The 13219-nt window shown below is 36.9% G+C and overlaps 2 protein-coding genes across 2 annotated transcripts; one reads left to right on the plus strand and one right to left on the minus strand.

Moving 5' to 3' along the window:
- Nucleotides 1–485: 485 nt before the first annotated feature.
- Nucleotides 486–11343, minus strand: LOC307137328 (urokinase plasminogen activator surface receptor-like). The gene is made up of 5 exons (XM_079834934.1): nt 11276–11343; nt 11071–11190; nt 10680–10811; nt 2070–2177; nt 486–1955 (listed from the first exon to the last, which is right to left on the minus strand). Exons 1-5 carry the CDS (start codon nt 11322–11324, stop codon nt 1753–1755), a joined length of 612 nt encoding a protein of 203 aa, XP_079691060.1. The 5' UTR covers nt 11325–11343; the 3' UTR covers nt 486–1752.
- Nucleotides 6378–7906, plus strand: LOC307137824 (uncharacterized protein; the record flags this gene model as incomplete). The annotated part of the gene is made up of 5 exons (XM_079835788.1): nt 6378–6554; nt 6659–6753; nt 6843–6941; nt 7025–7134; nt 7844–7906. Exons 1-5 carry the CDS (start codon nt 6427–6429, stop codon nt 7904–7906), a joined length of 495 nt encoding a protein of 164 aa, XP_079691914.1. The 5' UTR covers nt 6378–6426.
- Nucleotides 11344–13219: the final 1876 nt, after the last annotated feature.

Consider the following 13219-nt stretch of genomic DNA (forward strand, 5'->3'; position numbering starts at 1 on the left):
GAGACAACCCTCCATCTTCCAAATCCAGAAGAGAATCACTAGTCATGACTCATGTAATCAACAATGACTAGTGATAAATGTAATCACACAAATGCTTCCAAATAAATTGAGTTCAATTCAATTTTGGGAGCAAATGGAGCAATTTCCAGCCTTGATAATGTGTGTTTTTGTGATAATTTTAATGTTATTTTTGGGAGTTACAGGGATAGTGATAAAGATCTACCGCGGTCGATGGGTTGGCAACCACTGCTGTAGATCATTAAACCGTTACACTGCCTCAGAAGTCTGTCTGAAATTAGTTTCATGAGGTGCCTTCATGTGCAAACGCTGCCTTCAAAGTCATTGCCTGATAGGGCAGCGAGGCAACAAGTCACTGTCCAAGTTTTCGGACACAGCCTATCTTCCCTTAATGTAAGGTCTGAAGCGTGAAACATAAATCATGAGCCAACTCACTAAACAGAATGACATATGATACATGTTTTTTAAAATACAAACATTATTTAATTATTTCTGCATGAATATACATCGCTAGACCATTAATGAAGATAAGCTAACATTTATATTTTATTTATGGCTGAAATGTTGCACGTACATCTAACAATAAGCATTCATAATATTGAATGCTTATCGCTATATAGCACCTTAGTCAAAGAACCGGTGAAGAACCCTTGAAGAACCGCTGAAGAACAACTGAAACACCAAAATTGGTGCTATATAGCACTAAAAAAGGATTACGAGCCAAGAACCATTTTGGTGCCATATAGAACCTTATTTTTTAGAGTGTATAGAGTAGTATTGCATCTTTCATATCTCCGAAAAGTCTTTAGTTTTATTACATTTATAAAAGAAAGATACGCTGTACCGAGTCTTTCCGGAAAAAGCAGAGTGTCTGGGGGCGTATCGTTCGGGCAGAGCTAAAGAATGACGAGCGTGCGCAGCTATTGCATTGAGCTATGCATGTTTACATAGACAAACAATGGAATTGATAGTTAACAACAGATTTGAAGCAGTTTTACTCAGCGCCTGCTACCAACACACGACCGTGAACCTTAATTGCTGGGATTGCTACATCTTTCAGCATTAGACAAGCTACAAATCCGGAGTTCAACTGTACCATGTGTATAAACCATCGTCGCCGAAATTCAGGGAAAAAAACAAACACTTGCACAACTCCTGCTCCGGAAAAACAAACTCCATCCACTGTCCCATTAACGCTGGGTTATTAGGGAAGCTGTGTAGGGTTGTCTTGCTTTGGTGACGTTGATTTCGTGAAGTCCTGTGACTGCAGCGCAGCCGCTTCTCTAAAGCGTTTGCTCTGTCGCTCTAGGGAGAAGAGCCCGTACGGCCCGTACAAGGACATTCCGCCCCACCTGATGTCACATATACCCATACTCAAAAAAACTTTCAGAAACTTATGAGAAACCGGAAGGAGTATTTTTGGCACAGAAATCCTCCATCAAACGTCCAACTTTTCTTTTTGAAACTTTGTCCATGTTTAGGATGGGAATCCAAGTCTTTAACAGTGTAAAAAGCTCAGTATGCATGAAAGTATGCCCCCCCCCTCCTTTAATTTTAATTTTATGGAAATTTTATTTTGAAGAAATTAAATATTTGTATTATTGCAAAATGTTTTCCAGACTTCTTTGCAGCTTTATTAAATATGAGCCCAGAACACCAAAGATAGTACAAAGAAATACAAGCTATATATTCAGTGCAGCGTGTTTCACTGTAGAATCTGAAGAGCTGCTGGATTCAGTGCAGCAGGAAGTAGGAGAGCAGAGAACAGCAGAGGAACAGGAAGCTCTGGGTGATGCTCTGAGCACCGTTACACAGGTTCCCCTCACAGTTACACAGGTTCCCCTCGCAACATGAGATGCCCTTAAAATTACTAAATGCTGTGACATCACAAATAGATTTAGAGGCACAGCCTTTTACTGACTTGCCTCCAGCAATCCCTGATGAAAAGAAAGAAAAGAAAGATTAATTCCGTCTAAGCTGGGCATATGTGGTATATGTGATCTGTACAAAAAAATTATGACTTTAATCTTCTTCCTTTTACAGATACTCACATGTTGCTTTAATGCAGCGGTCTTCAGTCCCTGAACAGCTCACTGTGTTTGAGCAGCTCCAATCATCACAGGAGTAACATGTCTTTCCATTCGGCACATTAGAGGGATCTGCAATGAACGATTATCATTTTTTTTATCTACAAAATATCTAATATAACAAGACTCCTTTAGCGCAGGGTTCCCGTGGGGTCTTAAAAAGTCTTAAATTTAAAAATCTACTTTTTAGGCCTTAAAAACTCTTAAATTCGCTGAAGTATTGAGTTCTAGGTCTTAAATAATTTTAAACAGGTCTTAATTTTCCTACGTCCATGTAACGTTACCTCTATTGCTCATTGAAATGCTCCTGCAGTGTGTGTGTGTGTATGTGTGTTTTATTCCGGGTTGTTGTGTTCTTTCTTTCGCTAGTCCAAATATAGTTTGCTGTATTACAACTACAAATGAGACCAACATGCAACTTATATTGCAGCCAATCTGCTTTCGTGTTATATTGGCGCAAGTCTCTTTTGGATTGTACCACAGACACATAAAACAAATTTTATTCTTCAAATCACAGTTCTCCAGCTCTTCCGGTTCCGTGATCGTGAAAGCAAAGGCGAATCTTTCTCACCTGCCATCTTGCATAAGCGCCAAGGACCGGGCAAAGTGATTGCGCACTAAAAAAGAGTTAATAAAAGCAATGTAAACCCCAAACTCAGTTCGATACTGATACACAGACCGATGTCAGGCTGGCTGTGGATTTTGTGCAGGTGTTTGCCGCCTGTCAGTGCGCGCGAGTATACCGAATGTGTTCTATTTAGGCTTATTGCCCTTGAACGATCAAATACACACATTGGCCCTCATTTATCAAAAGTGCATACACCAAATTTCCAGCGTACACCTGGCGTACACCCAAAACCACGGTGACTTTGAGATTTATCAATATGGACGTTGGCGTACGGCACGCTCAAATCCTACGCCAGCTCAGGAGGTGGTGTACGCACGTTTTGAGTTAGTGCAAAAATGCGCAGAAAAACAATTCCTAACACCACAAAACGCACTGAAAAAGATATGCTATATTATGACCCACTGTAAAAAACAACAACAACAACAACAACTAAAGCCCTATTCACACGGGATAAGTACGCTATTATCTGGGGACCTCGTGTGATTTAGAAATTACTCCCCCACATCTGAATTTTGCGTGGCGCATTCGCACGGGATAAGCTGTGATTTTACTCAAATGTTTTTTTGTTATAGATATAGCTGTATGAAATTATAAACAGATGTATCGATATCATTTTGATTGTTTTATAGTAATACAAATAATTTCGTTCAGTTAGAGAACAGACGCAATTAAAAACGTAACTGAGCAATATAATAACAATATACGACGGAAGATTCAGTTTCAAAGCTAAATGTAAAAGTGCCCATTTAAGCGAGTTGTCATTGTACTGTTCTGTTTTTGTGTTTTTCATTAAGAATAATATTAAACACATCATTCAAGCAATTTACTCCCAAATTGGTGCTCATTCTAAAGTGAAAGTAATCCGCGCGGCCGCATGGGACTTCATAACGGGACGCATTATATGCAGCCTAGCTCCATTTTTCGTGAAAGATAAAGATAGAAATGCGCACAGGACACAAAAACCTTGCAAAAATGATATACGATCCGCCTAATCCCGGCCAAATCACAGGGATGCCGATTCGCACGGGACTAATGTTATCACGGGACCTCGGTGTTTGGCGAAATATGGTAGGTAAATTGCGGGGGAATATTTACTTTACATATTACAGACATGGCCGATTCGCATGGGATTAAGATCACAGACATTCTCTGCAATTATTACAAATCACCAGAGGTTCCCACATAATAGGCTACTAATCCCGTGCGAATAGGGATATAGTAATTATAAACTTCAGTGTTTATTTGTGTGCAACATGGACTTCAATGTTTAATTTGTGTGACTTTACCAAAGCATTTGACACTGCATGAAAAGTGGGATTTTCGTCAGTATGTGACACTGTAGATTGCCGTGAAACTTCAGGTTTACGACTGTGCACGGCAATTTGCAGGCAACACCGAAAACTGCCGTAAATTGTGGTAAATTGACGTGGGCCTTGCTTGGCAGTTGTCCCCCCATGACCCCCCCTCCCCTTAATTCTAGGGGAGGCTTTATCATGTAAATGAAGATGCTGTGAGCTACACAAATGCAAATCAGAGTAGCAGCAGGGGGAGTTTTATCTAGGTTCTGAATTTTTTTGACTAAAACAAGTTTAAAGTTTAAGTTAAAATGTTATCTTAAATTTAAGTAAAATGTACTCGTTTTAGTACACATTACTAAATTTTTAGGGCAACCAGTTTGCTCCAATTTTTTAAGTAGATTCAACTTGTCCGGGCTCACAGTGTAGATTAATTACTCTGTATGTCATTAGCGATAACCAATGTTATGTAAAAAAAATAAAAAAATACAGGACAGCAGTTCATGTCTTCAACCTTTAGAGAGGTTATGTGATGCAACAAGACAATGAACCAAAGCACACAAATAAATCAAGTAAAGCATACAGTTTACATACCAACATTAATTTTTCCACCCTGCACTGTGAATGATTTTTTAAATGGCTATTAATCATAAATGTGAAAAGTACAAGTTTGTGTGTTTATAGTTAAGTCAGATTGTGTTTTTCTGTAATTGTCATTTAAATTGAGCTCACACCACATTTTATGAATTATCAATGCAGATTTTCAATAGGTGGTTTCCTGGTTTAAATTATGACAAGAGTAGGCCTTAATCTAGTTAATCGTGAGTTAAAAAATTGTTGCCTGGAACAAAGATTAAGCACAGATTACTAACACCTGGACTATGAGTCCTGAACTAAAATAAACTGGATTCATTTACAGTTTTATCTAATTGCTTACACACAATTTCTGAAAACATGGCTCCATTTCTTGTAACTCTACACACAAAACATCAGACATCTCTTGCAAAAGCAACACTTTGTGCAAAACTATTTTAACTATTTCCAAAAATGTTGTTTTTGCATATATCTAACTACACAATGCACAACTGGGTGGCATTTATAGTGAATCGAAAGTTATCCAGGGATAATGTCATGATGTAGTGTGTGTGTGTGTGTGTGTGTGTGTGTGTGTGTGTGTGTGTGTCCGTGACTCTTTAGCTCTGCACGCCTGCATGAGCTCGGGTGTTTTCGAAAAGAATCGGTACAGCGTTATAAATATGATCAAACTAAAGACTCTACAGAGATATGACGGACGCAACACTACTCTATAGGTACTCAAGATTAACATGGAATTTACAGTTGAACTGAAATCAACTGAACTGAATCAACACTGAAGTCACTTGAGCTGAATATTGACACTATATTGGCTTGTTAGAGCCGGTTTACAGCAGAATTTGTTTTGAACTTGTTACTGAAGCTGCTATGAAACAATATATTTTGTTGTATGCATATTCTTTCTTTCTCAAACCTTAGTTTTGATTTCTAAGTGATCAATTTATGTATAAGTGTTTTCACACATGATCATTGGCTGTATGGGTCCTCAGTAAATGAATGTGGCATTTAAATGGCAAAAGTTATTCTTGTCTCTATAACTTATGGCTTCCTAAAGACACGTTTATGGGTAAATAAAATATTAATAATATAAATAAAATGAATATCAAAACATATTTTAAATATAATGAAGTCATTTTATTATAGCACTCATCAGATGTTCCTGGAAACAAAACAGAGACAGAACAGTATAAACAAACTATACAACAAACTAAACACCAAATTACAAAAACATTATTATGTGAAAGTGAATAAAGTTGTGTGTGTTTTCAGTTATAAATATGTGCTGTGTAAATTAGCCTATACTTTTAGAAATTATATATAGCCTAACTTTAAAAAACAAACAATAACCCATATAGATAAATTATAATAATTGTATAATATTAAGCATTTACTTAATATACATTGTAACATTAGGCTACTTTACTCTAGCACAGTAGTCAGTTAAGCAATTAATTAATATCTTATATTAATATGTATGTAGCCTAGGCTACATCTAAAGGTAAATCTGCTTTAAAAAAAAAAATATGACGCTTCGACATGTACAGAAAGTGCGCGTTAAGAAACACGTTCAAATGTGTCTTCTTAACATGTTAAAACTGTGCGTGAAGCGGAAAACAGGGCGTGTTGAAGGTTGAAACGATCATAAGTCACGCGTTTCGTATAAAGAGATTTGGCCCCGGGCGCGTTCCATATCAGAGCCCTAGTCCAATGAGGTGCGAGGTCGAGGTCATGGCCATGACGCGTAGAAGACGAGCTTTAAACTTTTGTTTATGTTTTTTGCTGCTTTCCTTTTTCGTGATCAACAATGACAGGACACCGTCTTCAACTCAATCTATGCATGGACGCGACGAACTTTTTGGACTCATTTTCAGGAGGCTGTCTTCGTCTTCATAACTCTGAGGCAAACTGCAGCCGCTATGAACCACAGCATGGGTAATGTAACGTTACGATTTAAAGAATATGCTTTTATTCAGCTGTATAAGGAAATGGATGCGTTAATAGATCCGAGCTTAAAACTGCACATTTTGTTTTCACAGACTATCCTCGCCTCATAACGAAGCCGTGAGCTCTTATCTGCTTGGAGAGATTTCCGCGAGTCCAGATTTAACCGCTGATCATGACGAAATTGTGTGTAAGTAACTTCTAATGTGTTTCTCATTCCTTGTTTAATTTTACCGTGACTGTTTTTATTAATACCAGTCTCATGTAATTGTTTTCCAGCTGCCTGTAAGACGTATTATGAATCGACACGCCGGAGCTTCAGATACAAACAACCTGAAACTGCGAAGTTTAGCTCGGAGTCGATCAAGAAGAAAAAGGGTAAGATTTATTATATTAGATCCGTTTTTTGTCAATGTGAGTATTTTTCAGGTTGCTTATTGTCTTTATGGATTGTATTACAGTTGCTGGAAGCGAGAGTGTGCTGGATGAGGTGGACGTTTGGAAGTCCGCGACCATTGAACTCATGTTTGACGAGGAAGACGGCATTGTTGACGGGGTGTCTGGATGGATTGTGCGGCCAACGCGCTCTCGCAGCCTGGAGCACGCCGAACTTTACATTACGAGACATTACTGCTGCACTGTACATAGTTGTGTGTTTAACAATAAAGCTCTTTCTTTGAGTAAACCGCTGTGTTTTATAAATGAAGCCCTTTCTTTGAATGAACAGCTGTATGCTTATAAATGAAGCCCCTTGTTTGAATAAACGGCACGGTCCGTATAATTTTCCCATATATTCCTTGATGGTATGAATACTTCATAGCACAATAACATTAATATGAAACAAATTATTACAACATAAATTATATATTTATTATTATTATTATTGGGGTTTACATTTATAATGAGCCAGGGGGACCAATAATGATTGGTTTGCAGTGATCTGCCAACCAATCACGAGGGATTTTTCTTTTTTAAATGTAGTGGCTTCAGCCAATAGTGAGTGAGTAAATTCAAGTCTGGCCGTTGACTCTCTGGTTTCGCTGCTATTCATATGCAAATTAGAGGCGTCGCACCTCCGCGCGGTCTCAGCGGGGGGCTCTCCACCTACGTCATGGTTCGTTTACGACAATTTGTGGCACAGACGAACGCGACGTTCGCTGCCTCTAAATTGTCGAAAACTGCCGAAAATTAGGGAGATTTCCAGGAGTATACAGGCGTTTATGGGGTCGAAAATCCCACTTTTCATGCAGTGTGATTTGTAGGCATATGTATTCCTCCAGTTGCGAGCCTGTGCGCTTTACTTGACGTTTCAGGCCCGGCAGCTGCACACGGACTGGGACTGAAAATAATTCAGACTGACAAAATAATAAAAATGACATTCTTCTTCTTTTAAATAATAATAAAATAAATAATAATAATAAAGACATTCTTCTTCTAAATAACAATAAGCGTCATTAATAATACAAATCATAATAATAAAAAGACGAATCTTACAAATTGTCATGCAATTATTAATGTGAATGAATGGTACTCTATTGGAAATTAAATGCTAATTATTTCAAAACACGTGCTGTAAAATAATGAATTGTGATAGGTTTCTCATCCAAACAGCTTTTTAAACTGGATTTCCACCGTACACCTTTTTGTGGGCGCCTTTAATCCCACTCTTTAAACTCCCAAGAAAACAATTTTGTTTTTTTTCCACTTCCCTGGTGGTGAGGGTCTGGATCTCCACGTCGCTGAAGTTTCGCTTCTTTGCCGTCTTCCGTGTGTCCATGGCGTAAAATGAGGGCGTGGGGGAGGCAGAGACTTGAATATATAGGGGCGTGTTATTCTAATGACGATCGTTTTCAGCCGCGGCATTTATCAAGGGCAGGTTTTGCATACGCCTGGATTTCAGAGGTGCGCACAGCTTCATAAATCAGGTGGTGAGAGGAGTGTAAGCATAATCTTACGCCAACATATACGCCCGTTTCTACGCAAGATTGATAAATGAGGGCCAATATGCCTACGTACTGGCGGTTATGTTGTGTGTAAAAAAGTTTGGGACGTGTGTCAGTATTGGATCTGCGCATTACTGTAGGTCTTATAGTGAAAGCAACCTAATATAGCCTAGCCTATACCCAGGGGCGCCGCTAGCGATTTTGGGCCCTATGAAAGAATATGAGTTTGGGGCCCCCTAACACATCCATTCTGCACCAAACATACAAGCCAAGCTAGCTATCCAAAATCCAATACTGACCTATTACTCGAGCTTTCTCATTCCGCTCAGCGCTGCTCGCTCATCCCAGAATGCACATTGTGACATGTTGGTTCAAAAATATGTGAAATAAGTAGGGCTATCCCTGACTAAAGGTTTTTATATAATAGTAGTTGTTCATTTAAGCCATTCGTTGACTTAGCACTTTTATTAATTTGATTACATAAATGTGAGATCATTCTAAACCCGAGCGCACGTAATATATGAATATATTACCGTAAATGAGTAGGCTACCGATATAATAGGTTATTATTATCCCCACTCAAGCGCACGCATTAAGCTTGCCACAAAGATCCGGCAAAAGTATTGATTATGAATGTGTCAAAAATAGCAAGGAGACATTTGAATTGTTATTACTAACTCTAAAGTAAACTCTAGAGTTTTCTGTGTCATGTCGGCTGACGTGCTGACTCGGCATCTCCACAGTAGGCCTAGTGGACGCGCCAAGAGAGAAATGCACATTGTATTACATAATAAGAGAGTAGCCTATTTCTTTTCATTTTGAATTGTTTCGTTTAAAAGTAGACATTTCAAGCGACATATTTCTCATGTCTGTGAGAGGCTCCAGTTCACATGCAATGCTATTAATGGCGCCTACGCCCCATGTCACGATTATATTGACTGATATATTTCCTAATTGTTTATTAAATCCAGCCAATTAGTTTATGAAACATTGATTAAAATTAAGATACAATTTATACAAAATGAAATTAATTTTAAAGAAAGACTTTATAGGAAATAAAATTAATGAAGTGCATGCTCAAAATCCATGTCCCCAGACATAGCCTATGCACATCTGATTATGTAGCCTTACTCATGGTGCTCACTTTTCATAATCAACATTTGAAATTAAAATAATAATAATATTTAAACATAGCCTAACTATGAAACTAAAGGCTACGTTTTCTTTAACCCATGGCCAACGAAGTCGTCGGCGTCTTCTGATGGATTTTTTCCTTTATGACAGTAGAAAAAACTCACAATACTCCGTCATTTTTAGCCATAAAGCTAAGTGCAAGATCTAATTATAAACTATAAACTGTCTACGTTTATTTGTGTACACTCACAATAACAGCAAAGGCCGTGGACTCAGGGAACAGATTATTTTACACTCCACTCCAAACGATGTCTTCATTTAAAAAATATTTTTTGTTTATTAAACACGTTTTTCATTTCAAAAGCATTTCTAGATTCAGTTTATATTTTCAACAAACGAAATTCCGAGCCAAAATAACAAAGTAAAAAACCTTTGAACTACCACCATCAAATTCAAACGTTAATCCATCAATGTTTGGATAACACACACGTCTCCTTCCATTAATAATAATGGCGTTTTAGAAAATATCGCAAAAGTGTTATGCAAATCTGTAATGGAAACGCGGCCACTGTGGAGTGTGCTAAGGCAGGACCAAACCATTTCATGCAGATACAGGGGGGTGGTCGGTCAATATGGATGTTTACTTTTTGGTCAATGGGGATATTTAACTTTTATTGCCAAAATAAGTAAAATCAAAGACATCATTCATTTTATTGTTATTTGAAATATACTCAATGATGATGGTTTATATAGTGTATAATATAATAAAATGTTTAAATTAGTTTTTACCTATTTGTTGGGGCCCCTGTCAGTCAGGGGCCCTTGGAATTGTCCTAACCCCCCCCCCCTTAATTTATTTTTAATTTTTTATTGTGTGATATAGGTCTTACATTTCATTCATACTGGTCTTAAAAAAAAATTGGACTTTTGAAATTTGAGCCGCACCATGCTTTTTATTTTCTGATTGAATGTCATTTGGAAGTAAAATGAGCGTTGACTTTACAGAAGTTATGTACACATGATCATTAAAGTACAATACCTGGAGCATCTTGAGCATTACACTGGTCCGTGTTACAGCAGGAATAAGACACCTTCATAAAGCCGAAGTTTATGGACCCACTTTGACAGAAAGGAGCACAATCTTTAGCCTTCGTTTTATAAGTAATGGAACCTAAAAAATATGAATGATACAGGAAAGACTCGCATCAGACTTCAAATGCACATTATTTTGATGGAAAATGTATTTATAAATGTCAAAATTTAGCTACTTTCTCATTAAATTAAATAAAAAAATGAAATATCAGAAATTAATGTTGAATGCTCTGTATAGAAAATAAAAACAAGTAGCTGTTCTGTCGCAGCTCCAGTAAATAACAGCAGCATCTCCATCAGTCAAATATAAATGTAAAATTCAGTCATATTGGACTTACCAACTTGTATCACTACTGTTAAACTCTGGCACTGAGAAAATCCACTGGGACATGTTTGTACCGTTTGATTTGCACAAGAACCCGTCAGACCCAAACAATCATAACACCTGAAAGAGTGTCCTTTAGTAATAAAAAAAGAGTAAAAGAGACATTGATTATCTGTATTTGTACCCAATAACATCACACACACTATTTGTCGTTTTACCTGCAGTGAAAAGAATGAAGAGAAGAAAAACTGAGATTTGCAGATCCATCCTTGATCAGGAGGTGAATGAAATAACGTGCTTGTTTCAGCGCTCTGTATAGCTTTTAAAAAGGGAGGATCTTCATGAGAAAATGAAAGTAGAGAAACAGAAACTTCATATTTCACAATTTAAGGTGCCAGTTGAAGATAAATGAAGGTTTAAGAATTGCAAGAAATGAATAAGTTTACTTAAAATAACCTTCTTAAAGTGATAGTTGACCCAAAATTGAAATTCTGTCATCATTTACTCACCCTCATGTCATTCAAAGTCTGTATGACTTTCTTTCTTCTGTAGAACACAGAAAAATCTTTTTTTCTGCAGAAGAAAATGTTATTTTAGAAAGACTTTAGGGTGTACCATTCAGTAAAGAGGGTGGGAAGTTATTGAAAAGCCAGGAATCAGTTTTAAACAATAAAGTATTACAATAGATGCAATTCAGTATATGACCTGCACTTGCACACTGGATGGGGCATGATACTGTACACCTGTTTAAACAGAAACTTAAGTTTGATTTTCTCTGAAATCATTAATGATCAGACCGTAGACATTGTGAAAGACAAAACCTGAATCTTTAATGACCTAGAACACATCCGAGTGAGTTTCATCATTTTATCACATTCCACTGCAGATTACCTAAATATGTTTATTTTGAATATGTATATATATATATATATATATATATATATATATATATATATATATATATATATATATATATATATATATATATATATATATATATATATATATATATATATATATATATACATACACACACACCGATCAGGCATAACATTATGACCAAAACACTTTGTGAAGCTTCTGAGAGTTATGAATCAGCTATATATTAATTAAATTTTTGAGTGAACTAACCCTTTAAGTCCTGTAAGTTGTGAGGTGGCCTCCATGGATCGGACTTGTTTGTTCAGCACATCCCACAGACTTTACAAAGACAAATATCACACAGGAATTTGGAGGCCAAGTTAACACCTCAAACTCGTTGTTGTGCTCCTCAAACCATTCCTGGACCATTTTTCCTTTGTGGCAGGACACATTATCTGCTGAAAGAGCCACAGTCACCAGGGAATACCATTTCTATGAAAGGGTGTACATGGTCTGCAACAATGCTTAGGTAGGTGGTACGTGTCAAAATAACATAAACACATAGGGGTTAGGGGTGGAATGGTTCAAATTACTCACGGTTTGGTTTGTACCATGGTTTTAAGGTCACAGTTTCGGTACGGTTCGATATGTGCCATGTTCAGGGTAATTAGAACATTTGTCAAATAAAAATAAACAAAACAAGAACCAAACATCAAACTACAAGCAACAGCACAAATACATACAATAGAGTAAAGATGCATATAAAATAATGTGGGTTTTTTTTAGGTATCTAACAGTAGTTTTCAGGTACAGAAATTGTGTATAAAGTAATCAAATATAAAATAACATTGCATATTATAATCTTCTCTGTATAAAGTAAATAAAGATTAATCATTATTGAAGATACAAAAGCTATTCAGTCAAGAGCAGTGAGTGATTTCGTTGTCATTGTTTGATTAAATCCTTTGACCACCGAATGTTTTCAGGCCTGTTGTGCCCTGATTGTTAGTTGGTCACACCACAGAACCAACTGAAAACTTGTCATCTAAACGGTTTTATTTATTCATTTTAAATAAGAAATCTTCCATACTCAAGATAAGAAGGACATTTAAACTGACATTCTCGACTTTTTGCAATGCAAACATGGACTTGTAAATGTGTTTGTGTGTGTGCAATGTGTTTCTGTGTGTGGGTATCAGTGAGTGAAAAAAACAAATATGATCTTTGCATGTGAATATATTTTACATGTAAATATTTTTAATTTCATGCATTTAGGTTATCTTGTTTTCCAATCTACAATG

This window comes from Gobio gobio, assembly GCF_949357685.1.
Source record: "Gobio gobio genome assembly, chromosome: 14".
In the NCBI taxonomy this organism is placed as follows: Eukaryota; Metazoa; Chordata; class Actinopteri; order Cypriniformes; family Gobionidae; genus Gobio; species Gobio gobio.

What these genes read in the sequence shown, in the direction of transcription:
- LOC307137328 (XM_079834934.1), bottom strand. Translation starts at nt 11,324, where the DNA reads ATGGATCTGCAAATCTCAGTTTTTCTTCTCTTCATTCTTTTCACTGCA. An exon ending in CTTCATTCTTTTCACTGCAG is followed by an intron (nt 11,191 to 11,275) that starts GTAAAACGACAA and finishes TTATTACTAAAG; the next exon opens with GACACTCTTTCAGGTGTTAT. An exon ending in TAATGCTCAAGATGCTCCAG is followed by an intron (nt 2,178 to 10,679) that starts GTATTGTACTTT and finishes CGTTCATTGCAG; the next exon opens with ATCCCTCTAATGTGCCGAAT.